Here is a 13,605-nt window from a genome sequence, read left to right as displayed (position 1 = left end):
AAGGTGAGTGTGTAGCTGCCCACGACAGAAACATCTCCGGAAAGGAACCATGCCTCAGTGACACCTCTGAAACTCCTCTCATGAGCATGTCACATCTACCCATCAGCATATTTGCCCTGATCATGTCCAATCACCAGGGCAGGGAGCTGGGGTTAACCCTACTCCCCATCCTCTCCCTGTCCATTTGCTTGCAACAGGAAGTATGGGAATCACAATTCACAGCTCTCCTTCCTGCATCTATAGCTGAGTTTGAAGACTAAATTCAATTATTAAAATGTGAAACAGATGGCTGTTAGTCCCGCTTTAAGTGCAAATCTCAATGCACTCTTACATATGGAGTTGCTGCTGTCAATATCATTTGAATATACATTATGCATACACACAATGATTCCCATAAAAACCAGTGTTATCCACTTGCAGTTAAATTTATTGTAATATTTCCCATTATAGAATCATAGGACTGGAAGGGACCTCGAGAGGTCATCTAGTCCAGTCCCCTGCACTCATGGCAGGACTAAATATTGTAAGTGCAGTAGACACCCAAATCCCATGAACCAAATAAGCAAAATGAACAGAGGCCAATTTTATCTCATGTACATTGTATACTCTCTCTCTCTCTCTGGGCAGGAGTGGAAATACACGGAGAGTTAGTTAGTTAGTTGATGCTATTCATATTTTGGTCACTAGAGGGTACCCATGTGACTTTTTCAAAGGAACTTATTCAGTGTAAATACAAAAATTTCACACATTCTTGTAGTGTAGTTTTTTAAAGGTGCAAAGTCAAGAACTCAGAAGTCAGGAAATACCAGCATGAAGGGTGCCTGTGCAACCCCTGTGCCTATGCATTGTGAGACAATCTTTACCTACCTGGTCACATACAATTTTTTCCCACAGGATACCTGCCTCATTCAGTGCATAGGTTGGATGCCACTCACAGAATGAACTGCTGGTCAATATTTTATTTTATCTCCATTTTTCAATGAATGGCCCTAGACCTTATTTACTTCACACTATTGAAACCCTGCTGTGAAGACAGACGTATTAATTTCATCATGGGTTCTTCCAATGTGCTTGTGGCTGCAGCGTGGGTGGCTTGCAAACATTAACTTCATAAGAATCCTGTGAGACGAGGGGGTATTATTATCCCCATTCTACAGCTGGGGAAGAGATAGATTAAGGTCAAGTGTCCGCTAATTTTGGGTGCCCATTTTGAGACACCTAGGGCCTGTATTATGCTGTGCTTAGCATCATATAGCACTTAATATGTTCAAAGCACAATTCCCATTGACTTCAGTTGCATGTGTGAGTGCCAAGCACTTCTGCAAATCAGACTTCAGATTTGACACCCAGAAAATGAAGGCTGCACAATTAGTGACCCCCTGTGAAGAGTTTCGTTTAAATTACCTGCCTAGCATCACACAGGAACTCTGTGACAGAGGCAGAGAGAGAGAGAGTCTTAGGGTACGTCTATACTACGGGATTATTCCGAATTTACATAAACCGGTTTAACAAAACAGATTGTATAATATCGAGTGTGCGCGGCCACACTAAACACATTAAATCGGTGGTGTGCGTCCACGGTCCGAGGCTAGCGTCGATTTCTGGAGCATTGCACTGTGGGTAGCGCTATCCCATAGTTCCCGCAGCCTCCCGCCCCTTTGAATTTCCGGTTGAGATCCCAGTGCCTGATGCGGCAAAAATCATTGTCGTGGGTGGTTCTGGGTAAATGTCAGTCACTCCTTCCGCTGGGAAAGCAACGGCAGACAAGCATTTTTTTACCTGGATTGCCCTGGAATATGCCATAGCATGGCAATCATGGAGCCTGTTTCGCCTTTTGTGACTGTCACCGTATGTGTACTAGATGCCGCTCACAGAGGCGATTCAGCAGCGCTACACAGCAGCATGCTTTTGCTTTTGCATGATAGCAGAGATGGTTATCAGCCATATTGTACCATCTACCATACCATAAATTGGTAATAAGATGATCGTGGCTACCAGTCCTTTTGCACTGTTCCATTTGCTGCTGTCATAAGTGCCCCTGGCTGCTCTTAGCCAAATTGGGAATGACTCCCTGAGTCAATCCCTTCTTTTTGGTATCTAAAAATAGAATCAGTCCTGCCTAGAATATGGGCAAGTGTACTAGAGAACCACTGTATCAGAGAACCAGAGAGCACAGCTGCTCTGTGTCAGATCCTGCAGAAATTATGAGCTGTATGCTATTCACAGGGGGTGCTCCTGCAACAACCCCACCTGTTGATTCTGTTCTTCCCTCAGCCTTCCTGGGCTACCGTAGCATTGTCCCCCCACTTGTGTGATGAAGTAATAAAGAATACAGGAATAAGACACAGTGACTTTAGTGAGATATGAGTGGAAGGCAGCCTCCAGGTGCTATGATAGTCCAGACAGGACAGTAAGGAGTGTGTAGGAGAGGAGCCCAGCATCCCCCTGCTAGTTCAGGGGCACTTGAATCTTTTCTTTACACATGAAGGGTGGGGGCTGATGGAGCTCAGCCCCCTGTTGCTATGACGATGATGGTTATCAGCCATATTGCACCATCTACCAGGAAAAATTAGGACCAGGCACCCTTGATTGACCTAACAGATGCTGGTCATCATGGTTGCCAGTCCTTTTGCACTGCCCCATGTGCTAATAGGCTGATGACGAGGACAGATACCAGTCATTTTGTACCATCAGCCAGCCATAGCGTGGGGGGAGCAAGGATGTTGGTGTTGAGTGCTGCACCATCGCGTCTATCTGCAGCATTCAGTAAAGATAGGGTGACATGTAAAAGAGTCAAGAGAGGATTGTTTTCCCTTTCACTTCTGGGGTTCCTGACCCACCGGACACTGTTTTTGACCCTAGAAGCATTTGGAGCTCAGCCAAGAATGCAAATGCTTTTCAGAGACTGCAGGAACTGTGGGATAGCTTGAGTCCTCCAGTCCATGAGCGTCCATTTGATTCTTTGGCTTTCCGTTCACGCAGCAGTGCGCTGAGTCCCTGCTATGGCATCTGTCTGGAGATATTTAAAAATGATTTTGAATGTCGTCTTCTGTACCGGAGCGCTGATAGAACAGATTTGCCTGCCCTTACAGCGATCACGTCCGCATCATCCATGCGGGAGCTCTTTCTTTATTTTGATTTTTAACTGCATCACCACCCGTGCTGATCAGAGCTCCACGCTGGGCAAACAGGAAATATTCAAAAGTTCACGGGGCTTTTCCTGTCTACCTGGCCACTGCATCCGAGTTCAGAATGCTGTCCAGAGCGGTCACTGGTGCACTGTGGGATACCGCCCGGAGGCCAATACCATCGATCAGCGGCCACACTAACCCTAATCCGATATGGTAATACCGATCTCGTTAGGGAGGAGTACAGAAACCGTTTAAGTAGCCATTAAAATCGATATAAGGTGCCTCCTAGTGTGGACGGTTGTGGCGTTAAATCGGTTTTACGCTCCTAAAACCGGTTTAAACGCGTAGTGTAGACCAGGCCTTATTCTCCAGGGTAGCATTCAACTGCCCTAACCATGAAACTATCCTCTTACTTCCTGAAATTCCTGCCTCATTCACGACACAGCCTCCAACTTCTTTAACAAATTATTATTTATTAGTTGCGTTATCGCAGTGCCTAGAAGCCCTAGTCATAGACTAGGAGCCCAGTGTGATAGGCACTGCACTAACACAACACACAACAATTCCCTGCACCAAGGATCCTACAATCTAAATATAAGATGAGACAAGAGACGGATAGAGACAGACGAGAGAGTCCAACTAAGCAATGAGACAATACTGATCAGTATGGGAGGCAATGCTATCAGCAAACCCTAGCCAAACTCTTGTCAAGTTTTATGTAGGAAGAGGAGAGTTTTAAGGAGGGATTTGAAGAAGCTTTGCAAGTGCTTACAGAGAGCACCTCCCAGGCATAAGGGGCAGCAGGTGAGAAAGCACCAAGGTGCTCATTAGCAAATTTTATGAGTGGGTGATGGGGCTGTCATTATGGGCCTACTGAAGGCAAGCACTGACCTTTTGCTACTGATTGAGGCAGGGACCCTATAGGCAACAGCCTCCTTTGCTAAACAACTTTGATTTGCCCTGAGCGCACCATCCATCCTGTGTACTGATTGGGTCTAGGATCATGTAAACAAACTGGTATGTGATGTAATTAAAGAATTGTCATGATTTATATGCACAAGGGGGCTAAGCTAAGGCTGCATGCACCAACTTCATTCTAGCCTCTCTCAACCCCCCAGTTCCCAGTCCCAGTCTCCTCCCAGCACCACTGCCACATACACCCCTCCCCACCCACAGGGGCGGCTCCAGGCTCCAGCACGCCAAGCGCGTGCTTGGGATGGCAAGCCACTGGGGGCGCTCTGCCGGTCACCGCGAGGGTGGCAGGCAGGCTGCCTTCAGTGGCTTGCCTGCGGAGGGTCCGCTGGACCCGCAGCTTCGGCGGACCTCCTGCAGGCTGCCACCTAAGGCTGCCTGCCTGCCATGCTTGGGGCGGCAAAATGCCTAGAGCCGCCCCTGCCCACCCAGGTCTGGCTCTTGTCCTCCCTGCATTCCAGTCAGGATGATTCCTCCTCCAGGCTTTCTGGGCACCAGCAGTGGGAGCAGTCAGAGCACAGGAAAGACAGGCTCCCTGCTGTCAGATGTGGTGTCCGGTGTCACAAGAGGCCCTACCAATGAGGAGCAACAATTGCAAGAGGCGTCCTGCTCAGCTCCTGCAGCCCCAGTCTACAGCACACCCAGTTACGTTCTCTTTGGAAAATTTAGCTGCCAAACTCTGTCTCTACTGAGCATATGCACATTGAAATTTTCCAATGGCTTATAACTTGGCCAAATGTGAGGTGAGCCCCCCCACCAGCAAACGACACATCTCTGGCACCAGAGTGGCTGGCTCCTCCAAATTTAAAGTCCCTGTTTCAAAGCATGGGGCACTAGAGTTTCTCAATGAAATGTCTGTAAGCATGGGTGACAGGTATAACAGACCAGGGGAGGCTAAGCTTCCCCTGGCGTAGCCACCAGCACCCCGCTGCCAGACGCCTGGACTGTGGTGGCTCCGCCTGTGCTCCACCCCTTCCCCAAGGCCCCAACCGCCCACTGCTGCCTGACGAGTCCCTCCTCACTCCTCTCCTCCACACCAGCGCCCCTCTCCAGAGGTCCCCGCCGCTATCCACATCCCTCTTCTCCTCCCCTCCCCTCCCCACGAGACCACCCTGGCCTGCTGCATCCCTCCTCACCCCTCCCATGGGGGAAGGGAATGGAGGAAAGGAGGGACACAGTGGGTGGTGGGAGGAGAGGAGGGATGCGGTGAGTGACAGCAAGGGGGCGGCGAGGGCCAAGCAGGGAGGGAGCTGATCAAGGAGATGGTGGAGTGGGGGTGGGGTCTGGGGCAGAGAGGGGGTGGAGTGGGGGCGGTGCCAAGGGTGGAAGAGGCAGGACAGGGAACTAGCCTCTCCCAGGGGAAGTTTCACCCAATGCCCATGTCTGTAAGATATGTTTTTAACACAGGCAAAACATTATCACCAACTCAGGCCCTCAGGTTATCACTCTCAAAGATGACCTTCCTGTTGTGCACTCAGGTTTTAATCTCAATGTCCTGAAATTGACTGTGGCCCCTAATGGGCCTGTTGCTATAAGAAGATGGGAGGATGTGCCACCTCCCCGTCCATCCACAGTGCCTTGTCTGCAGCCACCTCTGTGGGAGCAGGGAGTGCACTGAACAGATGGTCTCTTTCTCCTTCTGTAGGTGCTCTATGGCATCCAGCTGTCCACATGGCAGAGAACGCAGGGAGGACGAGATGCAGCCACCATACCCAGGCTATGTCAGGGTGAACCAAAGGAAGTGGGTCCGGTGATCGTTAAGTCACACAATACACTCTCAGCTATAAATACTGTCAGCTGGCCATACTCTGGGAAAGGGGTAAAAAAACTCTTTAAAAAGATTATTATTAGCATTAGGCAGGTAATGTTTTGGTGGATCCAGGCCCACCAGAGTTCTAAGCTGCCCTGCCGCCACAGAGGTCATCATGTGTGAGGTGAGCACTCTAGAGGCTAGTTAGCTGCTGGGACTGAATTAGGGAAAGACTTTTTTCACGACTCAAGCACACAGCAAGATTTCACATGCTCTACATCCAGAAAGCAAGTGAAGATTATTTGTTACAAAGAAAGCCCTTAACTAAATTTTAAGGTGGCTAATGAACTTATTACTCATAGCCTTGAATGTTAAATGGCGGCTCTGATTGCAACATATCCCTAGTGTCATTTATATGGTGCTGCAAAATTAAGTAAAATATCAAAACAAGCTCTAGCCAGCGTTCGAAGTAACCCGTACCAAAGAAGAGCAGTAAACATTAGCTGCCTAAACTGTGCACGTTTTTTTGATTGGTGTTCCAGTGTGGTTCACAGAAGTTATAATGTTTTCAAAAGTCTCCAGTGAACTCGAGTTCTCACTATGATAAAACAGTCATCAATATTTTGTCTGCTCCAACTTTATAACAACTTTACTCTGCACTTGACACATTACAAATATCTTTAATACATCCTACGCTTATGCAGAGAGCCTCATTTACAAGGTGCAGTCTTTGGTAAAACTTATTTGACATATGGTCCCACCAGCAACCAGGTTTTTTGAAGGAAGTAACTAATATATTTGGTAGGGGCAATTCCCAGCCCTGGGAAGAAGCTATTTGTTTCCCCCGTAAAATAAGAGACGAGATTTGTTGAAGCCGGGTGGAAATTCATGTTCAGAAGAATGTGTGTGGTGGATGGGGAAAAAAGCAGCTTTCCATAGGGTAGAGCTTCCTTGCAAAGCTCTGCTCTGACCGTGGTTCTGTGGGAGGTTTCATGTTTATTGGGCCTCAGTGACACGATATCCAGTGTGCTAGGTAGGCATTGAATCTAGATCTGAATCTTGGAGTTGACACTATTACTACCTCATACCCCTTTGGTAAGGAAGGGATTGTGAAAATAAAATGGACTCCGAGGGACAGGATGGGGAGATGGGAGTGGTAAAGGGTGTTGCTACCCAGAAAACACCTTCCCAAGAGGAAATTAACTCATAAAGCTTTAATCTGAGGGAAGCTGAAAGCCTGTCGATTAAAGGGAATAAAGAACAATTAAAACAAAATTTGAGAGAGATATTGAGAAGAAAGATTTCAGGTTGGCATAGATTTACGAAGGGTGAACGCAGCCAGAAATCGGTGACTTTACAGCAAAGAAAGCTGCTGCCTCATGTATTTGCTTAAGATGTTTGAGGCTTGGTGGGGAAAAGGTTACCAAAGCAAAGGCTAGTGGGAGAAAAAATCAGTGGCTTTGGAAAGCTTGATACAAGATTGGCAGATTCAATCTTTTGGCACTTCAGCTAGCCACCTGTGTATACCCTCCCATCCTGACCAAAGTTCCCTTATCTTAATGCTTGTTTTTCTTTTGTCTCTTTTGTTAACAAACTGTTCAAGACTAGCATGGCAGGCTCCTGAGTTCTCTGAAAGTGTATCAGAAGCCAGCAAACAAATGAATGAAATATTGAAGAAACATACCTGCACAGTTGGCTTTGTAGAAAATGTGATTTTCTTTCATTGTGCGGAGAGGATCCAGCTGAAATAGGATTAGTTTGGAAAAAAGAGGAACTCAGAGATGACATTCTCTACTCATTGAGGTCCACTGTCCTTTCATTGTGCTCTGGGTCTCTCTTTAGTGTATAAAGCCTCTTCTTTTGATGACTTAAGAACTCATACAAAACATTTAATCATCAAAGTCACTTCCAACTAGAAGCTACAGAAAATAGACCCCAAAATAGAGTATTAAACTGTATAAATAAACTTATCCTGGAACAAATTGGCATGTAGAGTGCAAGTCTTCTGTACTGTACTTTATGCTAGTGATACACCACTAAGAGGATTACAATTTAAAAATCCATATCTCATTAAGAGAATTTCTTTTGGCTAGCAAAAAATTAGATGACTACTCTTTACATGGAGGTAATGGCAAATCCTTTATCAGTCTAATTTTAAAACCATAACCAGCTGGCATATGGGTGCATAGGGTTTTAGATGGATCCCCTTGGTCAGATATCTGCAAAATAGTTCACCAAAGGGTGGTATGTCAGGTTTCTAGAGAGAGCCAGGAGCCCTCTAGTCATCATGATCATTGTGCAATGTATATATGGATAATATTTAAGAAGTTATGTATCTATTACTGAAAATTATGTTCTTAAGGTCTTGATGGTAAGGCAGGTCACAGGAGGTGACATCCTCAGACATGTTCCTTCCAGGCAGGTGGTAACAGATGCTTATCTCCCTGTCTGGTCATTTGTGCATTATATATTGTCTGCCTCACAATGGAGGCCTATTTGCATACTGAGCCAGGTTGCAAAATCTAAGAGAGAGAAAATCTACAGGAAGGAACAAAACAGCAGGTGGATGTCCTACATATGAAAGTAGATAAAGGATGGCACTTGTATATCTTGGGAGGCAAAGAAACACAGAGGGTCCTTCACTGAGGAGACAAGCTAGTAGCATGTCTATCTCATGAAAAGAGGATCACAGCCAAACCTGGCTGTAAAACGCTGCAAGAACTTTAGGTGACCTATACTCTAGAAGACATGAGTGTATCTAGTTAATTAAGTCTAGGGTCTAGAATGTATGTTATGCTTTTATTCTATATGTAACCATTTGTTTCCAATATTTCTACCTGCTATTACGTGAATCTCTGGACTTTGTTAAACAAACTTATACTTGCTTTCATTCTAAACATACCTGAGTGCTGTGTGTTCAGGGGAGCGATGATCGGAAGTAGAACTGGTGGGCTGGGGTGTACTTGTTCTTTGGAAACAGCGAATCTGTGACTACTGTGTCCCCAGTGGAACAGGGGCTGAACACTCCAAGGAGACATTTGGAGGCCTCAAGAGCTGGAGTGTGCCTATCACTTACCTGCAGAGAGACAGTGGGGCCTGCGAGGCCTAGTGGGGAGTGCTTGTGTTGCTCCGGCTGGTAGAGTTTGGGAGCTGACACAGACAAGGGCAGATGGTAGTGAGGTGCCTCACAATGCTCAGTACCCACAGAAAGTGTCACTGTGGTATAGGCGGCAGGTTCTAGACCCCATCTGCTGGTTAGCCAAGGGTCACGCTCCAGCCACTCGTATAACAGACAATATAAATACTGAGAATCCTGTGGCACCTTATAGACTAACAGACGTTCTGCAGCATGAGCTTTCGTGGGTGAATACCCACTTCTTCAGATGCAAGATTCTTCTTGCATCTGAAGAAGTGGGTATTCACCCACGAAAGCTCATGCTGCAGAACGTCTGTTAGTCTATAAGGTGCCACAGGATTCTTTGTTGCTTTTACAGATCCAGACTAACACGGCTACCCCTCTGATATATAAATACTGAGTGATTCAACAGTGAGAAGGTTGGAAACTGGTAAAGAAGGGTACCGTTTGTTACTTTCTGTTTATTTCAGGTAAGGGAGATAGAACAAAGGAAAGGACAGGATGAGCAAGCTGGAGACACTTGCTACACATACCAAATTGCAGTTGGAAAAGGGTTAGGTGCTCAACACACTAGAGGCAAATAGAACGACAAGGCCCAACTTCCTGGATGGCAGGAGCATATGTGGGTGTAACTTATCTACCAAGGAGACAGAAGGGTGGGGTTGCAGCAGGAGAGCAACCAACAGGAGAATATAAAATAACATGCATAGGGAGGAGATGGTGTGGAACTATTTAATCTTACAACCCCTGCCCTCAGTCCTCTTAGTGCTCATGGCCAACATGGAATTTCTACCACCATTTCTCACCTCTGAATTTGATCCCCAAATCCTGTCCTGAGGGGCTTTACAAATGAAAGTTAGACTGACAATATGCTAATGAAGTATCTTAGTGAAGACGACAGAATTCAGAAGACAGGGCCCTGGATTCCCCACAGAACTGTCTCAGCAGGCTGTATGATAGCTTCCTTTTTATACTGTAGTTTGTAAGTAATTCTATATTTCTTAAAACAGAACAGTGGCATTCATTGGTTAAGTAACACTATAAAGATGGCAATTCAGTGCAAAGGATACTGCAAAGCCCCTTGAAAATAGATTAAGAGCAAAACAAGTGGCTCCAAATAGAGACTTTACAACATGTCAGATTTCAAATGTAACTTGCTGAGAAATGTTATCAGAAACCACCGAAGTAGTAAGAACGGAAGTACAGGATAAACCGAGGGACAAAAAAAATGCAATAATTATGCAGTTAGCAAGATTTATAGTATTAAAGGCAGATGAAATATCTAAAATCAATAAATGTCACATCACCAAGATCCCCACACCCATAGTAAGTTATTCGTAATCCATAGCAATTCTGTCTCCATATGCTTCACTCTGAACTGTGGCATGATCACACTATAAAGATACTAATTCAGGGAAGTGGCTACCTACAATCTTCTATCTTTGCAAGGGAGGAGCAGTGAGTGTAGGTCACAGCATATTATCTTATGCTGCCAGGGAGAGAGAGTGAGAATTGAGAAACATAAAAAGGCTACAGATTGAAGAAACAGAAAGATCTATAAGAATATCCCTATTTACTAAATCACAGTAGATGCGTAACTTGCAGTTGTTTCAAAGAAATGTTAGTTACTCCATAGGGGGTTTTAAAGTGAGTAGCAGGTGCAGTTTTCAGTGCTGTCTGGAACTTTTGTCAAGGTCATTGCTTGTTATGACTCCAGGCAAACGTACATTCCTTTCCCCCTGCACTCCTGCCTTCCTTGATAATAAGGGGAAATGATGATTAAGTGTTACTTAGCACTAAGCAGCAGCATTTGTCAGCTGTTGTATTTCCTCTGGGTAATGTCAGCCTGTTGCCATCAGCTGTTCAGCTGGAAGTGTATTGCTGCTTGCCCTGTAGGGGCACTTCTCTTATTACAAGGCAAGCCACACTACAGTGCATTCAGAGCTCTACAGCTGCTCTGGTGGCAGTGGGCTGATGGCACCTCAAGCAATTGCAACAGATGACAAAGGGAAACCAATGGGGCATCCTAAAGTTAAACAAAACACTGCAATGAAGTTCTGCACAAGGCAGCACCAAAGTATGGTGAAAACTTGAGGGAGACAGACTCAATTCTCTTCCAGAAGGGAGGCATCAGCCTGCAATGCATTCTGGACAATCACACTGTGGATTCGATTGCTAATAGAAAAAGAATATAATTCTGCAACTGTCTCCACAGCAGTGCCACAGAACACACACACACTGCTGCAAATTAATCACACTACAAGGGACTAGCAGCACACTTCCTTTCTTTCTTTTTAATAAAATCTTTTCTTTTTAGAACTTGATTGATTTCTTCCCTTGTTTGGATTTTCAGGGGAAGGGGAGGGGGGAAAAGTGAATCCCTCTTTGTTTGATTCAAGGAGTTTGAATCAAGGTATTTTTCCCAAGGACTAGGGGAAGGGAAGGGGGATAGGAAATCCCTCTTTGTTTGATTCAAGGAATTTGAATCCAGGTATCTCTCCTAAGCACTAGGAGAGGGGAGGGGGGAAATGGGTTGTTTCCCTTTGTGTTGAGATTCAAGTTTGAATCTGTGTTCCCCAGGGAGAGTTTTGGGGGAACAGGGAGTGTGTCAGACACTTAAAACTTGACTGGTGGCAGCAAGAACCAGATCTAAACTAGGATTTTAGTTTAGAGGAGTCCATGCAGGTCCCCATCTTGTGAACGCTAAAGTTCAAAGTGGGGAATAAACCTATGACATATGCCTACCTTAAGACCACTTTGTACTGACAGGGTGGTGTAAAGGGGCATTAACTTACATCATAATTGGTCATTAACTGGCTATACAATTTCCTCCCTCCATTTACAATTAACTGATTCCTGTCAACTATGTTCATTATGAGCGCAGGCCTGGCCTTACTGTTTTGAGGAGGGTCAGCAAGAAGATTCTTTGAGCCCCCCATACCTACTTGACTCATTTATATAAAGGGAATTTGGTAGAGGAGAGAGCCAGGCCACCATCAGTTTTCTCTGGTGCAAGAGAAGTGGAGCTCAGTATGTAGAGCCACCAATACAGACACTATCTCAATGACAAACTGTCATGGGGTAAGAAGGAAGGTCCTTTCATGGATCAGTAACTAATTTAAAGACAGGAAACAAACAGTAGGAATAAGTGGTCAGTTTTCAGAACGGAGAGAGGTAAATAGTGGTGTCCCCCAGGGATCTGTACTGGGACCTGTGCTGCTCAACATATTCATAAATGATCTGGAAAAAAGGGGTAAACAGTGAGATGGGAAAATTTTCAGATGATACAAAACTAATCAAGATAGTTAAGTCCAAAGCTGATTGTGAAGAGTTACAAAGGGATCTCACAAAACTGGGTGACTGGGCAACAAAATGGCAGATGAAATTCAATGTTGATAAATGCATAGTGCACATTGGAAAACACAATTCCAGCTATACATATAAAATGATGGGGTCCAAATTAGCTGTTACCACTCAAGAAAGAGATCTTGGAGTCACTGTGGATAGTTCTCTGAAAACATCCACTCAATGTGCAGTGGCAGTCAAAAATGCTAACAATGTTGGGAATCATTAGGAAAGGGATAGATAATAAGAAAGAAAATATCATCATGCCTCTAAAATCCATGGTGTGGCCACATCTTGAACACTAAGTGCAGATATGATCGCCCCATCTCAAAAAAGATATACTGGAATTGGAAAAGGTTCAGAAAAGGGCAACAAAAATGATTAGGGGTATGAGGAGAGATGAATAAGACTGGGACTTTCCAGCTTGGAAAAGAGACAACTAAGGGGGAATATGATAGAGGTCTATAAAATCATGACTGGTGTGGAGAAAGTAAATAAGGAAATGTTACTTACTCCTTCTCATAACACAAGAACTAGGGTTCACCCAATGAAATTAATAGGCAGCAGGTTTAAAACAAACAAAAGGAAGTATTTCTTCACATAACACACCGTCAACCTGTGGAACTCCTTGCCAGAGGATGCTTGAAGGCCAAGACTATGACAGGGTTCAAAAAAGAACTAGATAAGTTTATGTAGGATAGATCCATCTGTGGCTATTAGCCAAGATGGACAGGGATGCAAAACCATGCTCTGAATTATGCCTAGCCTCTGTTTGCCAGAAGCTTGGAATGACAGGGGATGGATCACTTGGTGATTACCTGTTCTCTTCGTCCCCTCTGAAGTACCTGGCATAGGCCACTGTCAGAAGACAGGATACTGGGCTAGATGGACCATTGGTCTGACCCAGTATGGCGGTTCTTATGACAAGTCTCAAAGGAGCTGGAGTGGAAGGCCCCCATCTTGCCGCATGGTGCACTCTATGTGGGCCACTGCTCCCCATGTTGCAGCCTTTCTTGCTCCACTCTCCCATTCGTCTGCCTCTCCTCTCTTCCTCTGCATGGATTTCACCATTTTAGCCTAGCCCTCCTTCTTAAGCCTGGTCCTCTCATTTTAGCATGGTCCTCCTCCTCTCTTATGGCAATGAATTCTCCTAAGAGATCTCAGTGAAACTTTCATTATACTCTCTGAGGTGACTTTACGTCAACATACCTTGTGTTGACCTAACTTTCTAGCATAGACATGACCTGAGTGTTAAGTAGTTTCTATAATAT

At 45.2% G+C, this 13,605-nt stretch overlaps 1 protein-coding gene across 1 annotated transcript in view; it reads right to left on the bottom strand.

Moving 5' to 3' along the window:
• The window catches only part of LONRF2 (LON peptidase N-terminal domain and ring finger 2), a 70,534-nt gene extending 61,589 nt beyond the window's left edge, over positions 1-8,945 (bottom strand). Inside the window, exons 1-2 of the mRNA XM_039533294.1 lie at positions 8,756-8,945; positions 7,538-7,595 (exon numbers count right to left, since the gene is read on the bottom strand). Of these exons, the coding sequence (XP_039389228.1) occupies positions 7,538-7,577 (40 nt within the window). The 5' untranslated portion in view covers positions 7,578-7,595; positions 8,756-8,945. The remainder of the gene's footprint in view (positions 1-7,537; positions 7,596-8,755) is intronic.
• Positions 8,946-13,605: the final 4,660 nt, after the last annotated feature.

The sequence above is a fragment of the Mauremys reevesii genome, linkage group 1, assembly GCF_016161935.1.
Source record: "Mauremys reevesii isolate NIE-2019 linkage group 1, ASM1616193v1, whole genome shotgun sequence".
In the NCBI taxonomy this organism is placed as follows: Eukaryota; Metazoa; Chordata; order Testudines; family Geoemydidae; genus Mauremys; species Mauremys reevesii.
This window is presented reverse-complemented; position numbering and strand designations above follow the sequence as displayed.